Genomic DNA, 16927 nt, shown 5'->3' with positions numbered 1-16927 from the left:
CTGGCCGCATTTGCAGCTTTTTTTGACCTTAGCTTGCTTTTTCCAGTCCCAAATTGTCAGGGAAAGTCGTCACTGAACACACAAGGAGTCCTTCAAATGCTGCCGTGCAGCAGCCAGGAGCCGAGCCACATCGAGCGTGAGGAAAATGATGGGGGCAAAGGCGTCTCCGTGCGCTTCCTAAATGGCGGGGGGTCGATGCAGCTGGGAAGCGGTGCCAAGGGCCACGGAGCACTTCCAAAGGCTGTTTGTCTTCCCTGCTGCCACTCCGCAGATGATGTTCCCAAGCTGAAGACATGTCCAGAGCTGGGGGGGGAGGGGGTCAGAAGGCAGAGGCTGGAGGCAAAGGAGGAGACTCAGCTCCACCACGGGGCACGCTGCTGTCCCACAGCCCTTGAGGCACAGCCACCAACCAGGGCCACAAAGCCACCTCCACTCCCTCCTCTCCCCAAACCTTCTGTCCAAGCCTGGCAAGAGGGATGCTCACGCACCCATGCTAGTAACAAAACAAGCAGAGCCGCACTCACCATTCTCCATAGCTGCCGACCCCGGCCACAATGCAAACGAAACGGAAAGGCTCTCGCAGGGACGACCTCTGGAACGAAGCCCCAGGAACGAAATTTCCAGGGTGCTGCTCAGAGCAGGAAAGCTGTCCCCCTGCAGATGGATCCCACCCCAGGAGGAGAAAGACAGCTCTAGGAGTCCGTGCGCATTTGCTTGATTTTATTAGGACCGACACATTCATCGTATGTCACAACGTCACTGATCAATGAGCTTTAGAAAAACCAAAACGCCAGCACCAGCCAGCAAAGTAATGGGGCTTATATAGTAACACTTCTGAAAAGGCTTTAAATGCTTCCTCCCGGCCCTCGTGCCCCCCGCCCCACCCACCCCTTTCCCCCCACCCCAGTTCTCACAGCTTTGATTGTATCCATAAGCATGGTTTGACAAAATGTTTCCCAGCTGCCAGGTTATTCTCACAGAGGCTAAAGAGAACTCAAAAAAAAAAAATAAAAGCCCAGGAATTATTTTAACGTTAAAAATAAAATAAAATAAAATAAAAGCAGATATGGCAACACTACTAGTAAAGTGGAATACATCACAGAAACAAAAGTCTTTGCAGGCAACACTGTTTGGATAGGAGAACACTTGATGGGTGAAAAAATGTGAAATTCTAAATTATATACAATAGTATCTAGGGTGGCTTTGAAAAACAGTCTCATTTAATGTGATTCAAGGTTTAACTTGCCATTATCTATTGCTTATTTATTCAGATCTGTAATAACACTTAGAGACAGATGTGTAAAAATGAGACAGTGGAAAAACCGCTTTTCGTATGAAACGCCAAGCGTACGCTCAGTCCGATGTGGAATGTACCTACAGTCATTTCATGTCGAGGGCTCTCATCGCAGCGCTGCTCGGTGCAGATCCAGCTGGTCTACGGCTGTCCCGCATGCCTGGGGCGAGCTCTTTGAAACCGCCCGCAAGCATCTTTCCCTCTGAAACGCGTTTCAAGTGGAAAGTCTTACTTGCCCAGCTGTGAACAGACAGGATCTGAAAACGTCCAGTAGTGAGATGGAAACAGGCACAAGCCCTAATCCTTATGAAGGACGAGATTCAGTTGTTAAATTTTAAGGGGTATCCAATGGCTTTTTCCAGGCACTCTACCAAAGAGCCAGCAGAAAGAAAATCCCTCTCCACTTCCACAAATTTGATGTAGATGGATTTTGGTGAGACACCGGGCTCTACAATGCAGTTCTGAGATAAAAACGCATTGATCCCAACCCACTCTTTGCTGAAGGTTTTGGTGTTTGCCTGAAAATGTAAAAACAGGCACTGCTGGAGAGTCCTGACCTCAGCAATGCCAAGGTAACAGTAGATAATTCGGGCAGACTCCATCTCCACCCCCACCCGGAGAGAAGCCTGCGGTGATGGCACCTCCAGCTCCCCTTGAGTCTCATTGCCAGGATCGGGGCCTCGGTGCTCTGTGAGAGGCGAGTGGGGCTTCTCATGACACTCTTCATACCCAATGGCATACAAGCCCGGGCTTTTGGGGATGCCTCCTGGTAATAAATACTGAACGATATTTCCTCCCGTTGGCTTGGAGTGAGCAATGGGTATCCAGTCAATCTCCATGTGCAGCTCGAGGCACCTTGCTTCACTAATAGTGATCTCTAGGAATTTGTAGTAAACGTTTTTCCAGTTCATTTTCTGTACTCTGGTCATGATAACCCTGCCCTCTGGCTTCTCCGAGTTGAAATACTCCCGGAGCCGTTTGCCAAGGGGCACCTGCGAGCTGATCTCTGCGTAGTGGTAGCGAATGTCCTCCTTCCAGCGCGTGTTGTAACCGATGCCAAAAATGGCCAGTTTGTTAGAGAGATGTAGCCTGGAGAAGTCTGTCCAGCTCTGAAACAGCTCCCACTTCAACTGGACAGACTCCAGGATTTGCATAATGTTCTGCATCACGTCACGCTTCCTGGAAAAATGAACAGAAGGGTAAGCTGTCAGTAACCGCTCGGCTAAAATCAGAGCTGCTAAACCACCCCAGCCAACACACCAGCTTTCAGAAAACACTAATCTGCTGCTCGGCACAAGGCACAGCAGAGAAGGTGCGAGCAGGGCTGCTGCTGTCTGCATGGGGAAGGCTCGATCTCAGCGCTGCTTTACAGAATCTTTATGAATTGGGCAGTGTCAAGGCTGAAAAGACAATTGCGAAAATTCACGTGCTGAGGAGCTGAAGAACCACCACGCTCCACATTTGCTAGACTGCTTTTTAAGCTGTGGGTATTTAATTACTGTATACATCCTACATTGCTACACGAATTTCCAGACTGCAACACCACACTGATGTCTTTTAATTAACCTCATCAAAAACAAAACAAAAAAACTCTCAGAGAAGAAACTGAACTCCATCCAATCCCCTCTAGCAAACTGTGCTTTCTGCTGGAAATAACCCGGAGAAGAAAACGTGAGCTGCCCTGCTGAGAGATCTCCAAGTTCAGGTTCAGAGAAAGATTTCTGCTCTTATTGCTACCACCACACCCAGAACCACGCTGTAGAAATGTACCTGTATTGCTTAAAAGCAACTGCAAGCATTTCTCTGGTACTACTAAATTAATGTGAACTTTTTTTTTTTAACAGATGCATGTACAGCCCTGAAATACTTTGCTTCAGCTTGTCCTGCTGTTTCCTCACAGAAGTCTAAGTGCATTTGCCTTCACCTTGCTCAAAAAAAAAACCAAAAAAACCCAGAACTTCCTTTCTTCTTGAAGCAAAAGGGTTGTCTGTTTTTACCTCCATGCTTCCATAATTCCAAAAATGGAAATGGATTTTGTTTCAGCTTCCCAAATAAAAAAAAAAGTTTGCAAGCACAGTGAGCAACTACAGTGAAGACCAGGGCTGACTTTTCCAGAGCAATCCCCCTCTTTTCCTCTTACCTAAGGCTCTCGTTTCAACCAGCTGCATGCAGACATCCTCTTCTTGCTTATTTGGAAAATTACTATCTTGCCCAGAAGCTGTGCGTGCACATCAGCACGCGGTCCATCAAAGACAACTGAAGCTGCATCCCTAATTTGTTACCAACACTCACATGCTTCCACCTAAGTCATTACCCTGAAATTAGTGTCAGCGAACAACGGGTTGTAATTGTAAAAACACAAAACAAGCCAAGGAGATCCAAAGGCTTGCTGCCAGCACTGGGCAAGAAACAGGGCTCCCGGGACGTGGAGAACTCACCCAGGCCACAAACCACAACCCAAATCCACCCACGACAAGTGCGCCTCTGCAGAGCAGAAGATGCAAGTGAAGATTCCCTACTCCACAGCTCGCTGCTGGATCGGGACACAAGCGAAGCATTAAGCTGCACCATGGTGCATATCTGAAATCCCTCCAGAGATCAAATAAAGAAGCGCTTGCATTACTAAAGATTTCTTTTGGCTGCTAATAACAACGCCAGTGTCAAAGTAAGTTTCGCTGCAGGGATTCACACATTGCTAAGCGATCAGGCAGGAGCATTTGCATACATCTGAAGTAAGCTGAACAGCTTCATTCAGGATGAATGAGACACTTCGAACATAATTAGTAGACAGAACTATTGATTTTGAGAATTCTTGCCCTATAATCCAAGTCATAGGAAGATAGCACAATACTGTTGGTAACTGAGAAACATCTTGGTCCAGCCAAGGTCATTTGAGAGCTAGCTCCACTCAACTCTCCTCACCTACCTGTTACACTACATCTGTAAATCTGCACTGCAATCATACGGGTGTCACCACATCCCAGAGAAGATCAGGGGCTGAAGCTACTGGATGCGTTTTCTCCTCCTACTTCCCATCAGAACAACATAATGCACCTCAGTCCCTGCAGCGGGTGACAGAGCTTTCTTCTGCGGGGTGCACATGAACTCCCTTCTTCGTACGGGCTCTTACCACCCACCTCTGCCGATTCATCATGGACCAGCACCAAAGGCAGCAGAGCTGCACAAGCATGCAGTAAGTGAGGAGCTGCCAAAAGCTTCTTCTTTTTACCTGAGGCAACTTGTGTTTGCTGTGTTCACGAAGATTGCTTTAATTCCCTAAAATCAGCCTTCTGTAACAGCTCCCTATAGAGTTAGGGCATGAGACTGGTGAGACAGTAAGGTCAGAAGTATCAACCGGTTATGAAACAACTCCTTAAGCAATAGCAGACAACACCCCACAAACTGCACAGGACAGACACGGGGCTGAGATTCTCACAGTTACTTTTCTGCCCAAAAAATCTCTACATGGAACACAGGCAGGTTATAAAGGTATCTCTTCCCACTTTTGCATTATATTGATCTAACGGTTCAAAGGAAAAAAAGGGTTGGGAGCTTCAGACCCTTTCCACAGTGCGAGAGGGGTTCAATCATTCAATCAACTTCACAGCTTCTCAGCTCAAAAAGCTTTTTTTTTTTTTTTCCTCTAGGTGCTGCACATCCAAATCAAGCCTAGTATGCTCCAGCTTACTTTACAGGGACAAAAATGAAGAGGCAACAGCATCCCAAGTTTTATCTATTTTACTCAGAGGACTGCTGGGGACTGACTTCAGTTTGCCAGGCAGGTGGTTCAACTCCACAGTGAAGTTTAATATAAAGGAACACGGACTGGCACACTGCGTTTTCCCAAATGCAACACATGATTTTGGGAAAGCTCTCCAACTGCTGGGTTTACTCTAAGCTATCCATTTCTTCCTTGGCAGACTGAAGTCGGCCTGGTCTCAGGACTGTTACGCTCCCTGCTGAACAACTTTACACGTGTTAGGTGACCACTGGCTCTGCAAGCTTCACACAAGCCCAAGCCCAACACACTGAGTCTGAGCAGCCCAGGTCAAAATCACTCACTCTACCCAGTGAGAGGTAGGGCTTTATCCGTCTAGCATGCAGTGTATTTCAGCTTTCTAGCAGCAGCAATCTTGCCAACCAAGCAGAAGAATGTCTGGATAAACCTTAAAAGGCATTTTGGTAAGTGCATCACTACTGTGATCAACACATAACAGAGTTTGTAGAGCACTAAGGAGGGAACCTGCTTGGAAAGCACAGGATAAGAGCCAGAGGTTGTTAAAAACACCTGTTGCATTGTCAACAAACCCTTATTTCTTATTTTAAATTACTTCTTAGAAGTCACTTCCACTTTCCCCAGCCTAGCAGCAGAAGAGAAGGCAAGGAGAGAAACACCATACAAGAAAAGCGCATGAGTATTTACTTCAAATACATTTATGTTTACAAACCCTACAGCATACAAGCCTGAACTTTTTCAATGGATAAAAGTGGAAAGAACATTCTCTATAGCTTTCCTGATGCTTCTTCAGATGCTGAGCAGCAGTGTCACTACGCTTGAAGATGTCATCTCAGACTTGCACTTTAGACTTTTGGAAGTGTAAGTTCATCCTCTGGGGACAAGACACACAAGGTGACATAGTAAACAGCTGGCTCAGTGCAGGGCTGTGCAACAGCAGCCTGTTTTTACCAGCGTTACACATTCATTCCATTAAAGAGAGACAGAAGAGAGACAGCCAAACTCAGTTTAAGGAAACGGTCCCATCCAAACTCAGATACATGAGAACACAGTGTGGGTAGATTTTCATTCAACAGTGAAGGAAAGAAGCTAGGAACAAAAAAAAAAAAGCCACCTTTATTAATTACACCATAAATACTATTGCTAAGCTTAGTTCAGCATAAAATAGAGCTGAAGCTCTGGTAAAAAAAAAATTAGTCACTCATCAAACAACTCCTGCTTGGAACAAGAATAACTTCACTAGAGACAATCTCCAGCAGCACCTCACATATCAGAGAAGATACGGGCTTCCCATGGAGGGAATCTATCAGCTTGAGCACAGAGGAAGCAGTAGGGAAAAAGAAATGTTAAAAAAATGCTCTGCTTTTCATTTTAGCATCTCCCCTTCCCACTTACACCAGGATTCAACAGCTCAGCAGCAGTCCCGCTGCTGAGCTTCATTTTCCCAGTCCCCACCCAGCATGTCCAGGTATAAGGGCACTCTGCACCTTGACCAAAACACTGGCTGATGAAAAATGGTACCAAGTACCCCCAAATCATGCTACAGTCACGACTACACACGGGGCCAAGCCCAGGAACTGGGAAGCATGCAGTACTGTAGCTGTGCTCCCCCATTCTCCAGAGCCAAGAGCTTAAGGCACAGCTAACTCTGTGAAGACAGCCTCTCCTTTCACAGGCATGCAAAATTTGGGCGGGGGAATGACACACTGGGTAGGGGGGCAATTGAGTGGGAACTGGGAATAAACCTGTATAAATAAAGCTGTATATGTATATGGAATAAAGCTGTAGTTTTGCAATCACTTACACCGCAGCTCTGTCCTGCTAGGTAACAGCTAAATTAATGTGATGTGGCTCAAGCACAGGCAGCTGCTCTGCCAGAACACAGAGCTGAGAGTGCTTCTTGTCTTTCTGCTGGTTGCAGGAAGACAGAAACACCTAACATGGCACGGTCAGTAGAAGCCGAACTGTTATTTCTCTCTCTCTTTAGAACAAGGAAACAAAATCTGAGCAAGTAAAGAGTTTACCCTGGTTCAGCCCTGTGACACACAGGGCCATCTCATTTTCCATCTGCAGAAGGTGCCCTAGAGCTGCATTTTACCACGTTGCATACTACGACCCTCAGCACCTGGCTCAGACTGGTCATCTGCACTTCCTTCTCAGAAGCTTTTGCAACTCAAATGAGGAAAGTCTCAAGACTTGGTGCAAATTTATTCTCAGGCACTGTTTCTAAACAAAAGCAGACTTCAAAGAAACTGAAACAGCTGGTTTCAGTGAAGGATCTAACTCCCCAGGCTTTTTCTATTTCATCTTCCAAAAGCCTGCAGTGAAAAAAACAAACTCCTCAAATTTAAAATAGTAGAACAGCATCCTAAGTAGCATTTCACTTTTCAAAACAGTTTACTGGGAGGCAGTAGCATGCCAAGGGAATGTAACAGCATGGCCAACAGGGGAGAGTCCACCTGACAGAGTAGTTGTTTTAAAGAGTAGTTGTTTTCTATCTGAAGTCAAGAGGTGCAGTGCTGTCAGTGCTAACAGGCTGTGCAGCTTGCTTGGAGATACGAGGCACTAAGTTTGTTGGTGCATAACCAGGTCCTGGTGCTGGCTAAACTCCAGGAAGAGCTCAACCCCTGGCACACAGCAGGCAGAAGCAAAGCACGCTGTCTTGCTTCTGCAGACCTCTGGTCTGTTGATAGCAATGGTGACTTCTTATGTGTATGTTTTATCGGAAGAAGAATAGTCAGAAAAAATTCCAGTGCTCAGAGAGCTCAGTATTAAAGCCTGAAGCTGTGCACTTGTAGTGGAAAGATAAGTTTCCTATAGCAAGCACGTTAGAGACACCCTCGCCTTCATCCCTCCTGTTAGGGAAATAATCTTTATGTGTTTTCTACAACCATGCTCCCATGTTTTTCTACAAGCTGCTCAGCTCAGCTCCTGGAATCTGCTCCCTCATAAGGGGAGCAAAGGATTCCTGCTGGATTGCTGCTGGTTTTCACAGTGCCACGCTCAGCCTCAGCAGGCTACCACCTATGGAGGTGATAGCACTGCAGAGAAATCCCTTCCAAAACCCCATGGGAGGGAGAAGCAAAGACAGCAATTTAGGAACACATGTGCAAATAGCCAGGCATCTCCACACTGGAAATTCTCCATTTTAAACATCTCAACACAAGATTCACCAGAAAACGTGAATGTGTCTTCTCAGAACACATCATCACTTCCACCAATTTTACTGAGATTATTTCAGCTTTAACTTTCCACATGCCCAAGAAAGCAGACAAACTGGAGGCCTGTGTTCTTTGAAATAAGCTACATGCATTTTAAAACACCGTCCAAAAACATGAATAAGTTTGGCATCTATTTATTCTCGGCAGCTTTCAAAATTAGACATTTTTCTCCCCTTTTTTTTTTTTTTTTTTTTTAAGTTTTTAAAAGTTTTTTAAGTTAAAGATAATAAATACCCAGCTTATCTACAGTATCTGTCAGGCTTCTCCAGACTGCTTGTAATCACTCCAATCTGAATGTTCATTTCCTTATCTGATTTCCAACTGCTGATTTTCCAATTGCTGATCAGCAATTTCCAATTGCTGATTCCAACTGCTGACAACTGCTGAGGTGCTAAACTGGACAAAGTAAACCCTGGCACACCAGCATGCAGCAATCTTCCACTTTTCAAACCCCTAACTTGAAAATCTGCTTTTGACACTGCTGGGCCACACTGCCCAACCACATGAAGTTTAGCAAGAATGCGTGCCAGATTCTTTACCTGGGAGGGGACAACCCTGTCTATACGTACAGCCTGGGGGACAAGAGGCTGGAAAGCAGCTGCAGAAAGAGATCTGGGGGTTCTGGTTGACAGCAAGGTGAAGACAGGTCAACAGAGTGCTCTGGCAGCCAAAAGGGCCAACCGCACCCTGGGGTGCCTCAGGCACGGCGCTGCTAGCTGGCGCCAAGGGAAGGGACTGTCCGGCTGCGCTCTGCCTGGTGAGGCCTCACCTCAGGCACTGTGTGCAGGTTTGGGCACCACAGTATGAAAAGGACATAAAACTACTAGAGAGTGCCCAAAGGAGGGCTAAAAAGATAGTGAAGGGTCTGGAGGGGAAGACGTGTGAGGAGCGGCTGAGGTCCCTTGGTTTGTTCAGCCCAGAGCAGAGCAGGCTGAGGGGAGGCCTCATGGCGGCCTGCAGCTCCCTCACGAGGGGAGCGGAGGGGCAGGCGCTGAGCTCTGCGCTCTGGGGACAGCGACAGGACCCGAGGGAACGGCCTGGGGCTGGGACAGGGGAGGGTCAGGCTGGGGGTTAGGGAAAGGTTCTGCACCCAGAGGTGGTCGGGCACTGGGACAGGCTCCCCAGAGATGTAATCACAGAATTGAGCCTGTCAGAGCTCAAGAGGCGTTTGGACAGCGCTCTCAGACACATGGACTGATGTTTGGGTTGTCCTGTGTGAACCCAGGAGCTGGACTCGATGATCCTTATGGGTCCCTTCCAACTTAGGGTATTCTATGATTCTATAACACCTTCTACTTCACATCCCTGACAGTGCAGAAGGCATGAAGAACGCTTATTTACTTCTTTGCTTTTCATTGCTTGATGTAGCGAAACAGCATATTTTTCAGGTTTCTTTACAGCTTTAAAAGACACAATCTGAGTTGGTTTGATCTGAGTCTGACTTCCTTGCTCCTCAGAGGGGAGAAAAAAAGCCACTTTCTGCAAATCACTGTGTTGGAAAATGCTCTGTGTTTCCACTGAGCACGTAAGATTGGCTTTTCACCTGCATGCTTCACAAAATGCCCAAGAGTTCAGAGACACCCGTGAATTTTAGAGAGCTTGGGAGGAGAAAATAAAACCCCAGCTCTGGACAGTCTGATCCAGCCATGCATCTACACAACAGAAATCTGGAAGAGAAGATCAGATAGTATGAACGCACCACATGCTCCTCTGAGCCTTGACCTCAGAACATTCAGGTTTATTTTCAATGCAACTCCCTAAGGCACATCCTGAACGTCAAATTAACCGTGAGGAGCTTCTTAGGGCTGTTCTAAGAGGCGACAATAATGATTAGAATGAAAAAAAAATATTTTTCTCCAGTTGCTAACTGGAATTTGCTCTACATTAAGGAAAACAAAAGTGACCATCAGGTACAGGCTAATCCTGGAAAATGAATCTGAAGAGAGGAATTTGATGAAGCTAAGCCATTACAAAGGTCACTTTAAAAAAAAAGACTTGGGAGATTTTTTTTAAAAAATTACTCAGTTATAGTAAAAAAAAAAACTGTTACATTACTAGCTAGGGACACTTTGTAGATGTGTACAGCAATGATGAATTATCATCATACACAAGCTCACTTTCCAGCATAGGAAATACTGTATTTGCTTTAGCCAACCCTATAAAAGGGTTGGTGGTGTAAGACACCATGGTCCACATGTGTTCCCACCCTAAAGGGCCTGCAAGCCAATTTGAAATAGCTCAGTTCATCACATTCTGATCTACAGTTACCCTACGAGTATTAAAACACGAGAGGCTGGAAGAAAGTAGCCCTGGTCTGAAGAAATACGGCACAATTCCTTTCATTTTTTGAAATACTCTGTGTTATTGTTGGCGAGGCAATGGAGATTCACATGCTCAAAACATTTTAAATGCTCCAGTATTTGTCAGATTAAACCAATCCAAAAGGTTACAAGTCAGATCTGGAAAGTTATAAAAATAAAAATCACGAGCTTTGGCATGCCTTCCCACCAAGGAGGGGAAATGCATGAACTTTTCATGCAAGCATTACTCACACCAAGCCAAGTCAACAATACACACTACTACAGAGATGGTGTCTCGTCAGTCTCTTTCCTCCACTTCACCTGTATCCTCCTTTTGATCCATTTTAAATATCTAGTCACTGTGCATCATTGCACATGTAAACACCTAGGTATCCAAGTTATGATCCTGTAATTGGTTTAGTGGAAAAAAAATGTTACAACATAAAGACTGCTTTATAAAAAAAAAAAGTTATTTTTTCCTTATGTCCAAAGGGGCAAAATTCAGGCAAGTTCAAGCAGATGGAAAAAACAGATTATAAATAGATTGAAGAGTTTGGACTCAACTCATGACAACTGCAGCCTGCCCACACACATCCCTAACAGTTCTGATGTGTATTTTATCCACTTTTTAAGTCCTTGCATTCATGCAGTGAGTCTTATTTGCTGTATGATGAAGCCAAGAATGGACAAAGTTGTGAAGCTTTTCAGATGTTCTGAGGTAACTGGAATAATGCATAAAGCAGATTCAACTGTATGAATAGTCTTGCACAATGTATTTATAATTATAATCAGAAGTTTCAAATATCCTCCCTCCTGCACAATATCCCCAGGGAAATACATTCCAGGGTAAAACATTCATAAATTACTTACTGAGTGTCTTCTGAAGATTCCTGTTTTATCTTTAATGTTCTTTTTGTGGTAGGCATTTCATCTGAAAGGTAGAATTCCAACACACGGTTATGTTTTAAATAATGTTCCTGGTGTTTTTTTTTTCTTCCCTTTTTTTTTTTTGTGTCTCTGTGTGTGTGTTTTTTAAGGCTGAAATTAAAATCAAACTTGCTTCTTAAGTCCACTAAATTCTGCCACGTACACAAGACAGCTCCAGATCCTACACCCTTCTTACAAGAAAAAAAAATAATTCTTTTATATGACATGGTCAGTTACAAGATCTGAATCTCTCTCTGCAAGTGCAAAACCTTTCGAGGACAATAGCATAATTCCTGTTATTAAATCACAAGTCAATTTAATTACGAACTACATTGTGGGAAAAAAAAAAAAAGAAGAGAGACTATTCTGCTTTCAATGGCACATTTGAAGAGCAAGCACCAGAACAAATGCATCTGTATTCCATTTGGATTTTGTGTGCTAAATGCTTTTCTCATAACTTCTCTGAACATTAAGAATATTGTAAGCCTAAGTGCACCCAAATGCCTCTGTAATACAACTGAATGAAAATGGTGACAAACTAGGAGACCACAGTTTGAGTCACCAGAACAACTAGATGGAATTAGCTGTCATTTACTTATGTTTTGAAACATCATCATCTCCCCACCATTTCTCTCCTAAGAGAAATCCTCTCACCATATTTCTGACTCCTAAACTCCTTAGGGAAGAACTCTAAGAGAACTAGAATATGGTTAATTTGTAAGTTGGCTGTTTTAATATCAAATTGCAATTCAATCCTCTTTCGAAGCATCTGCATTCACTGGTCCCCTGAACACAGATGTGTATAGGTATGTGACTGCAACTCCCGTTCCTGTTCAGCCTACAAATCACAAGGAAAGGCACACCAACAGCTTTTCCCCCAATTCATCTTCTAACTACTGCCTCACCTGAGTCTCTGCTGAATTTGATCCACTTCAAGTTTCTGACATGAAAATAAGACCTGTTTCTCTATGCTTACACAAGGGAAGAACACGCACCATAAGGTCCATAGCTCAAGAGATACAAATATGCTTAAGGAAACCCACTTTTCCACTGCAGCTGGACAAAACTGCCCAGATTCATGTGCTTTCTTTTTTGATTAAGAATATGGTCGTTGGCTCCATTTGACGACATTAAATAAACCACAGGCAACAAGCAAATCTCCAAATCAATTAATGTACTGATTCTTACGCAGAGAAACTGATACCACTAATTCAAGCAGGAAAAGCATGTGAGCTTGCTTACTTTTTGAAAGCCACATCTGGACATAAGCATATTTACATGTTTAAAGCAAACATACCAGTTAGGACAAATGGGAAGAAGGAAAAACATTCTTATAGTCCTTGGTATCAACAGCAGCAGCTTGGACATTGTTGACCTGACCTTGTTCACCCCTCTGATTATTACCCATTAGTGATAATTCAGGCTGGCAGAAATGAAATTGCTGAGAGAAGCCTGAGGGCTATCAAAAGGGACTTCAGGGGATTGGGGTGGTTGCTGGATGGAATGGGTGTGCAGGTGGTGTTTTCCTCAATCCCTTCAGTGGTGGGGAGGGATACTGAGCAGACCTGGAAGGCCCAGCTGATTAATACATGGCTGAGAGGCTGGTGCTGTCACAGCAATTTTGGCTTTTTTTTTGATCATGGGGAGGTTTACTCGGCACCTGGCCTCATGGCTCCTGATGGGTCCCACCTGTCCCAAAGGGGAAAACAGACTCTAGCCCGAGAACTGGCAGGGCTCATCAAGAGGGCTTTAAACTACGTATAAAGGGGGTTGGGGGGAAAAGAGACTCGACAGAGATAAGCCTGGTGGAGCAGTCCCAGGGTTGAGGGCGAAGGCAATGGTGCAACTCAAGTGCATCTACACCAATGCACGCAGCATGGGCAACAAACAGGAGGAGCTGGAAGCCATTGTGCAGCAGGCAAACTATGACCTAGTCGCCATCACTGCGACGTGCTGGGACCACTCCTGTAACTGGAGTTGGCTACAGTGGATGGCTACAAGCTCTTCAGAAGGGATAGGCAGCTAAGGAGGGGCAGTGGCGTGGCTCTGTATTAGAGACTGTTTCAATGCTGTTGACCTCGGGGTTGGGAATGAAAAGGTAGAGTCCTTGTGGATAAGGATCAGGGGGTTGGCCAATAAGGCAGGCATCCTGGTGGGGGTCTGTTATAGACTGCCAAACCAGGATGAAGAGACAGAGGAGGAGTTCTCCAAGCAGCTGGCGAAGTCGCTCAATCGCCAGCGCTTGTCCTCATGGACAACTTTAACTTCCCAGACATATGTTGGAAAAACAATACAGCCCCGAGGAAGCAGTCTAGGAGGTTCCTGGAGTGCATGGAAGAGAGCTTCCTGTCTCAGCTGGTTATTGTGCCTACCAGAGGGGGTGCCCTGCTAGACCTCCTGTTCACAACCAGAGAAGGACTGGTGGGAGATGTGGTGGTAGGGAGCTGTCTTGGACAGAGTGACCGTGACATGGTAGAGTTCAATATTATTGGAGAAGTCAGGAGGGGCATCAGTAAAACTGCTACCTTGGACTTCTGAAGGGCAGACTTTGACTTGTTCAGGACACTGGTAGGGAGGGTCCCTTGGGAGTCAGTCCTGAAGGGCAGAGGGGTCCAGAAAGGCTGGACACTCCTGAAGAAGGAAGTCTTCAAGGCGCTGGAGCAGGCTGTCCCCGTGTGCCATAAGATGAGCCGGCAGGGAAGAAGACTGGCGTGGCTGAACCAAGGACTTTTGCTGTGTCTTCAGGAGAAAAAGAGTTTATGCCTGGTGGAAGAAAGGGCAGGCAACTCAGGGAGAGTACAAGGAAGCTGCCAAGACATGAAGAGAAAAAATCAGGAAGGCCAAAGCCTAGCACAAGCTCAACCTGGCCACTAAGGTCAAGGATAACAAAAAATGTTTTTCTAAATATATTAATGGCAAGAGGAGGGCCAAAGAGAATCTCCATTCTTTACTGGATGCAGGGGGGAACATGACTGCTGAGGAGAAGGAAAAGGAGGAGGTTCTTAATGCCTTCTTTGCATCTGTCTTTACTAGCCAGACCACTGATCCTCAGAGTACTCAGCCTCCTGACCTGGAAGTCTGGGATGAGGAGCAGAAGAAACCCCCCACAGTTCAGGTGGAACCAGAGACCTGCTGCTCCACCTGGACTGTCACAAGTCCATGGCACCAGATGAGATCCACCTGAGGGTGCTGAGGGAGTTGGCAGATGTGATTGCTGGGCTGCTTTCCACCATCTATCAGTGGTCATGGTCATTCGGAGAGGTCCCAGATGACCGAAGACTTGATAATGTGATGCCCATCTATACGAAGGGTCATAAGGAGGACCCAGGGAACAACAGGCCTATCAGTCTGACCTCGGTGCCAGGAAAGGTGACGGAACAGGTCATCTTGAAGGCAATCATGCAATGTATGCGGCACCACTGGGGGATTAGGCCCAGTCAACATGGGTTCACGAAAGGCAAGTCCTGCCTGACCAACCTTATCTCCTCCTATGACTGGTGACCCTCCTGGTGGATGAGGGAAAGGCTGTTGATGTCGTCTACCCAGACTTCAGCAAGGCCTTTGACACGGTCTCCCACAGTGTTCTCCTGGAGAGACTGGCAGCCCGTGGCTTGGGCAGGTACACGCTTTGCTCGATTAAAAACTGACCGGACGGCAGGGCCCAGAGAGTAGTGGTGAACGGAGTGAAATCCAGCTGGTGTCTGGTCACCAGGGGTGTTCCCCAGGGGTGGGTGTTGGGGCCCGTCCTCTCTAATATCTTTATTGATGACTTGGATGAGGGAATTGAGGGCACCCCCACTAAGTTTGCAGACAACACCAAGCTGGGGGGAAGTGTTGACCTGCTGGAGGGTAGGAAGGCCCTGCAGAGGGACCTGGACAGGACGGGTCGATGGGCAGAGGCCAAGGGATGAGGTTCGACATGGCCAAGTGCCGGGTCCTGCACTTTGGCCACAGCAACCCCATGCAGCGCTACAGGCTGGGGGCAGAGTAACTCAAAAGCTGTGCAGAGGAAAAGGATCCGGGGGTGATGATTGATGCTCAGCTGAACATGAGCCAGCAGTGTGCCCAGGTGGCCAAGAAGGCCAACAGCCTCCTGGCTTGTGTCAGGAACAGTGCAGCCAGCAGGATCGGGGAGGTGATCGTCCCCCTGTACTCTGCTCTGGTGAGGCCGCACCTCAAGTGCTGTGTTCAGCTTTGGGCTCCTCACTACAAGAAGGACATCGAGGGCCTGGAGCACGTCCAGAGCAAGGCTACGAAGCTGGTGAAGGGCCTGGAACACAAGTCCTGTGAGGAGCAACTGAGGGAGCTGGGGTTGTTTAGTCTGGAAAAGAGGAGGCTCAGGGGAGACCGTATTGCTCTCTACAACTACCTGAAAGGAAGGTGTGGGGAGCTGGGGGTTGGCCTCTTCTTGCAGGTAACTAGTGACAGGACTAGCGGGAATGGCCTCAAGTTACACCAGGGGAGGTTTAGGTTGGAAATTAGGAAACATTTCTCAGAAAGAGTAGTCAGGCATTGGGACGGGTTGCCCAGGGAGGTGATGGCGTCATTGTCCCTGGAGGCGTTCAAGGAAAGGTTGGAGCTGGTGCTTAGGGACATGGTTTAGTGGGTGACATTGGTAGTAGGGTGATGGTTGAACCAGATGATCTTGGAGGTCTCTTCCAACCTTAATGGTTCTATGACTCTAAATCCTGCTCATATTTAAGCGAACAGCGTTTGAATGGTAGCTGGCACCCAAGGGCCTCCAAAGCAGAACACTGCTGACAGGGAAAACATCTGGTAAAACCAAGGTAGTGGGTGGAAGGAAAGGAGAGACAGGGAATGCATTGTCTTCTTTTCCAAGGTTTCTGGCCACATAACCCTTTTCTCCTGATCTGGATACTCCACCAGCCTTCAAGAACCACTGTTTGCTTTTGGTGATGAACAGGGAGCAATTTCTCTCCATGGAGATCAGCTGTTTAGCATCTGAGCACATTATGTCCCAAACATCAAAGTCAGTACTGTATGAATGCAAAGCACAGGTAACATCAGAGGGTGGAGACGCACTAACGGGATTTCTTACCCAATTCCTGTTCACCAGTCTGGTAGCAATGAAGATCCTGACTGTGGTTTCCCCAGTCCTCCTGCGAATACTCTTCCATCGTGCTGCCATCTGACTCCAGCTCTTGGTACAAGCCACTGCTGTTAATGAGGACAGGCTGGCAGGGCTGGGAATCCCATCCTCCCTGTCCAAACACCTGCTCCAGCTGTTCAAACGTGTAGCTGCTTTTCCTCTTCCCAACACCATGCTCCTTCACACGGCTGTAACACCTGCGAAGGGTCTAAGACAGAAAACTGCATGTTAATCACCTGGAGGCGATGCTTCGGAAGAGCACACATTCACTTGCAGACAGTTACACAACTGCTAGGCAGAGTTTAGGTTTTTACTTCTGCTGCTCAGTATTTGCCACAC

At 46.4% G+C, this 16927-nt stretch overlaps 1 protein-coding gene across 11 annotated transcripts in view; it reads right to left on the bottom strand.

Moving 5' to 3' along the window:
* Positions 1 to 680: 680 nt before the first annotated feature.
* MSANTD2 (Myb/SANT DNA binding domain containing 2) overlaps positions 681 to 16927 on the bottom strand; it is a 30213-nt gene continuing 13966 nt past the window's right edge. For 2 of the 11 annotated variants that reach the window (XM_083808302.1, XM_083808303.1), the window contains exons 3-5: positions 16538 to 16796; positions 11422 to 11482; positions 681 to 2473 (exon numbers count right to left, since the gene is read on the bottom strand). In XM_083808302.1, the coding sequence (XP_083664428.1) occupies positions 1615 to 2473; positions 11422 to 11482; positions 16538 to 16796 (1179 nt within the window). In that variant the 3' untranslated portion in view covers positions 681 to 1614. The other 9 variants (XM_083808306.1, XM_083808305.1, XR_014574619.1 and 6 more) reach the window with 7 other exon arrangements.

Source organism: Anser anser (assembly GCF_964211835.1).
Source record: "Anser anser genome assembly, chromosome: 22".
In the NCBI taxonomy this organism is placed as follows: domain Eukaryota; kingdom Metazoa; phylum Chordata; class Aves; order Anseriformes; family Anatidae; genus Anser; species Anser anser.
This window is presented reverse-complemented; position numbering and strand designations above follow the sequence as displayed.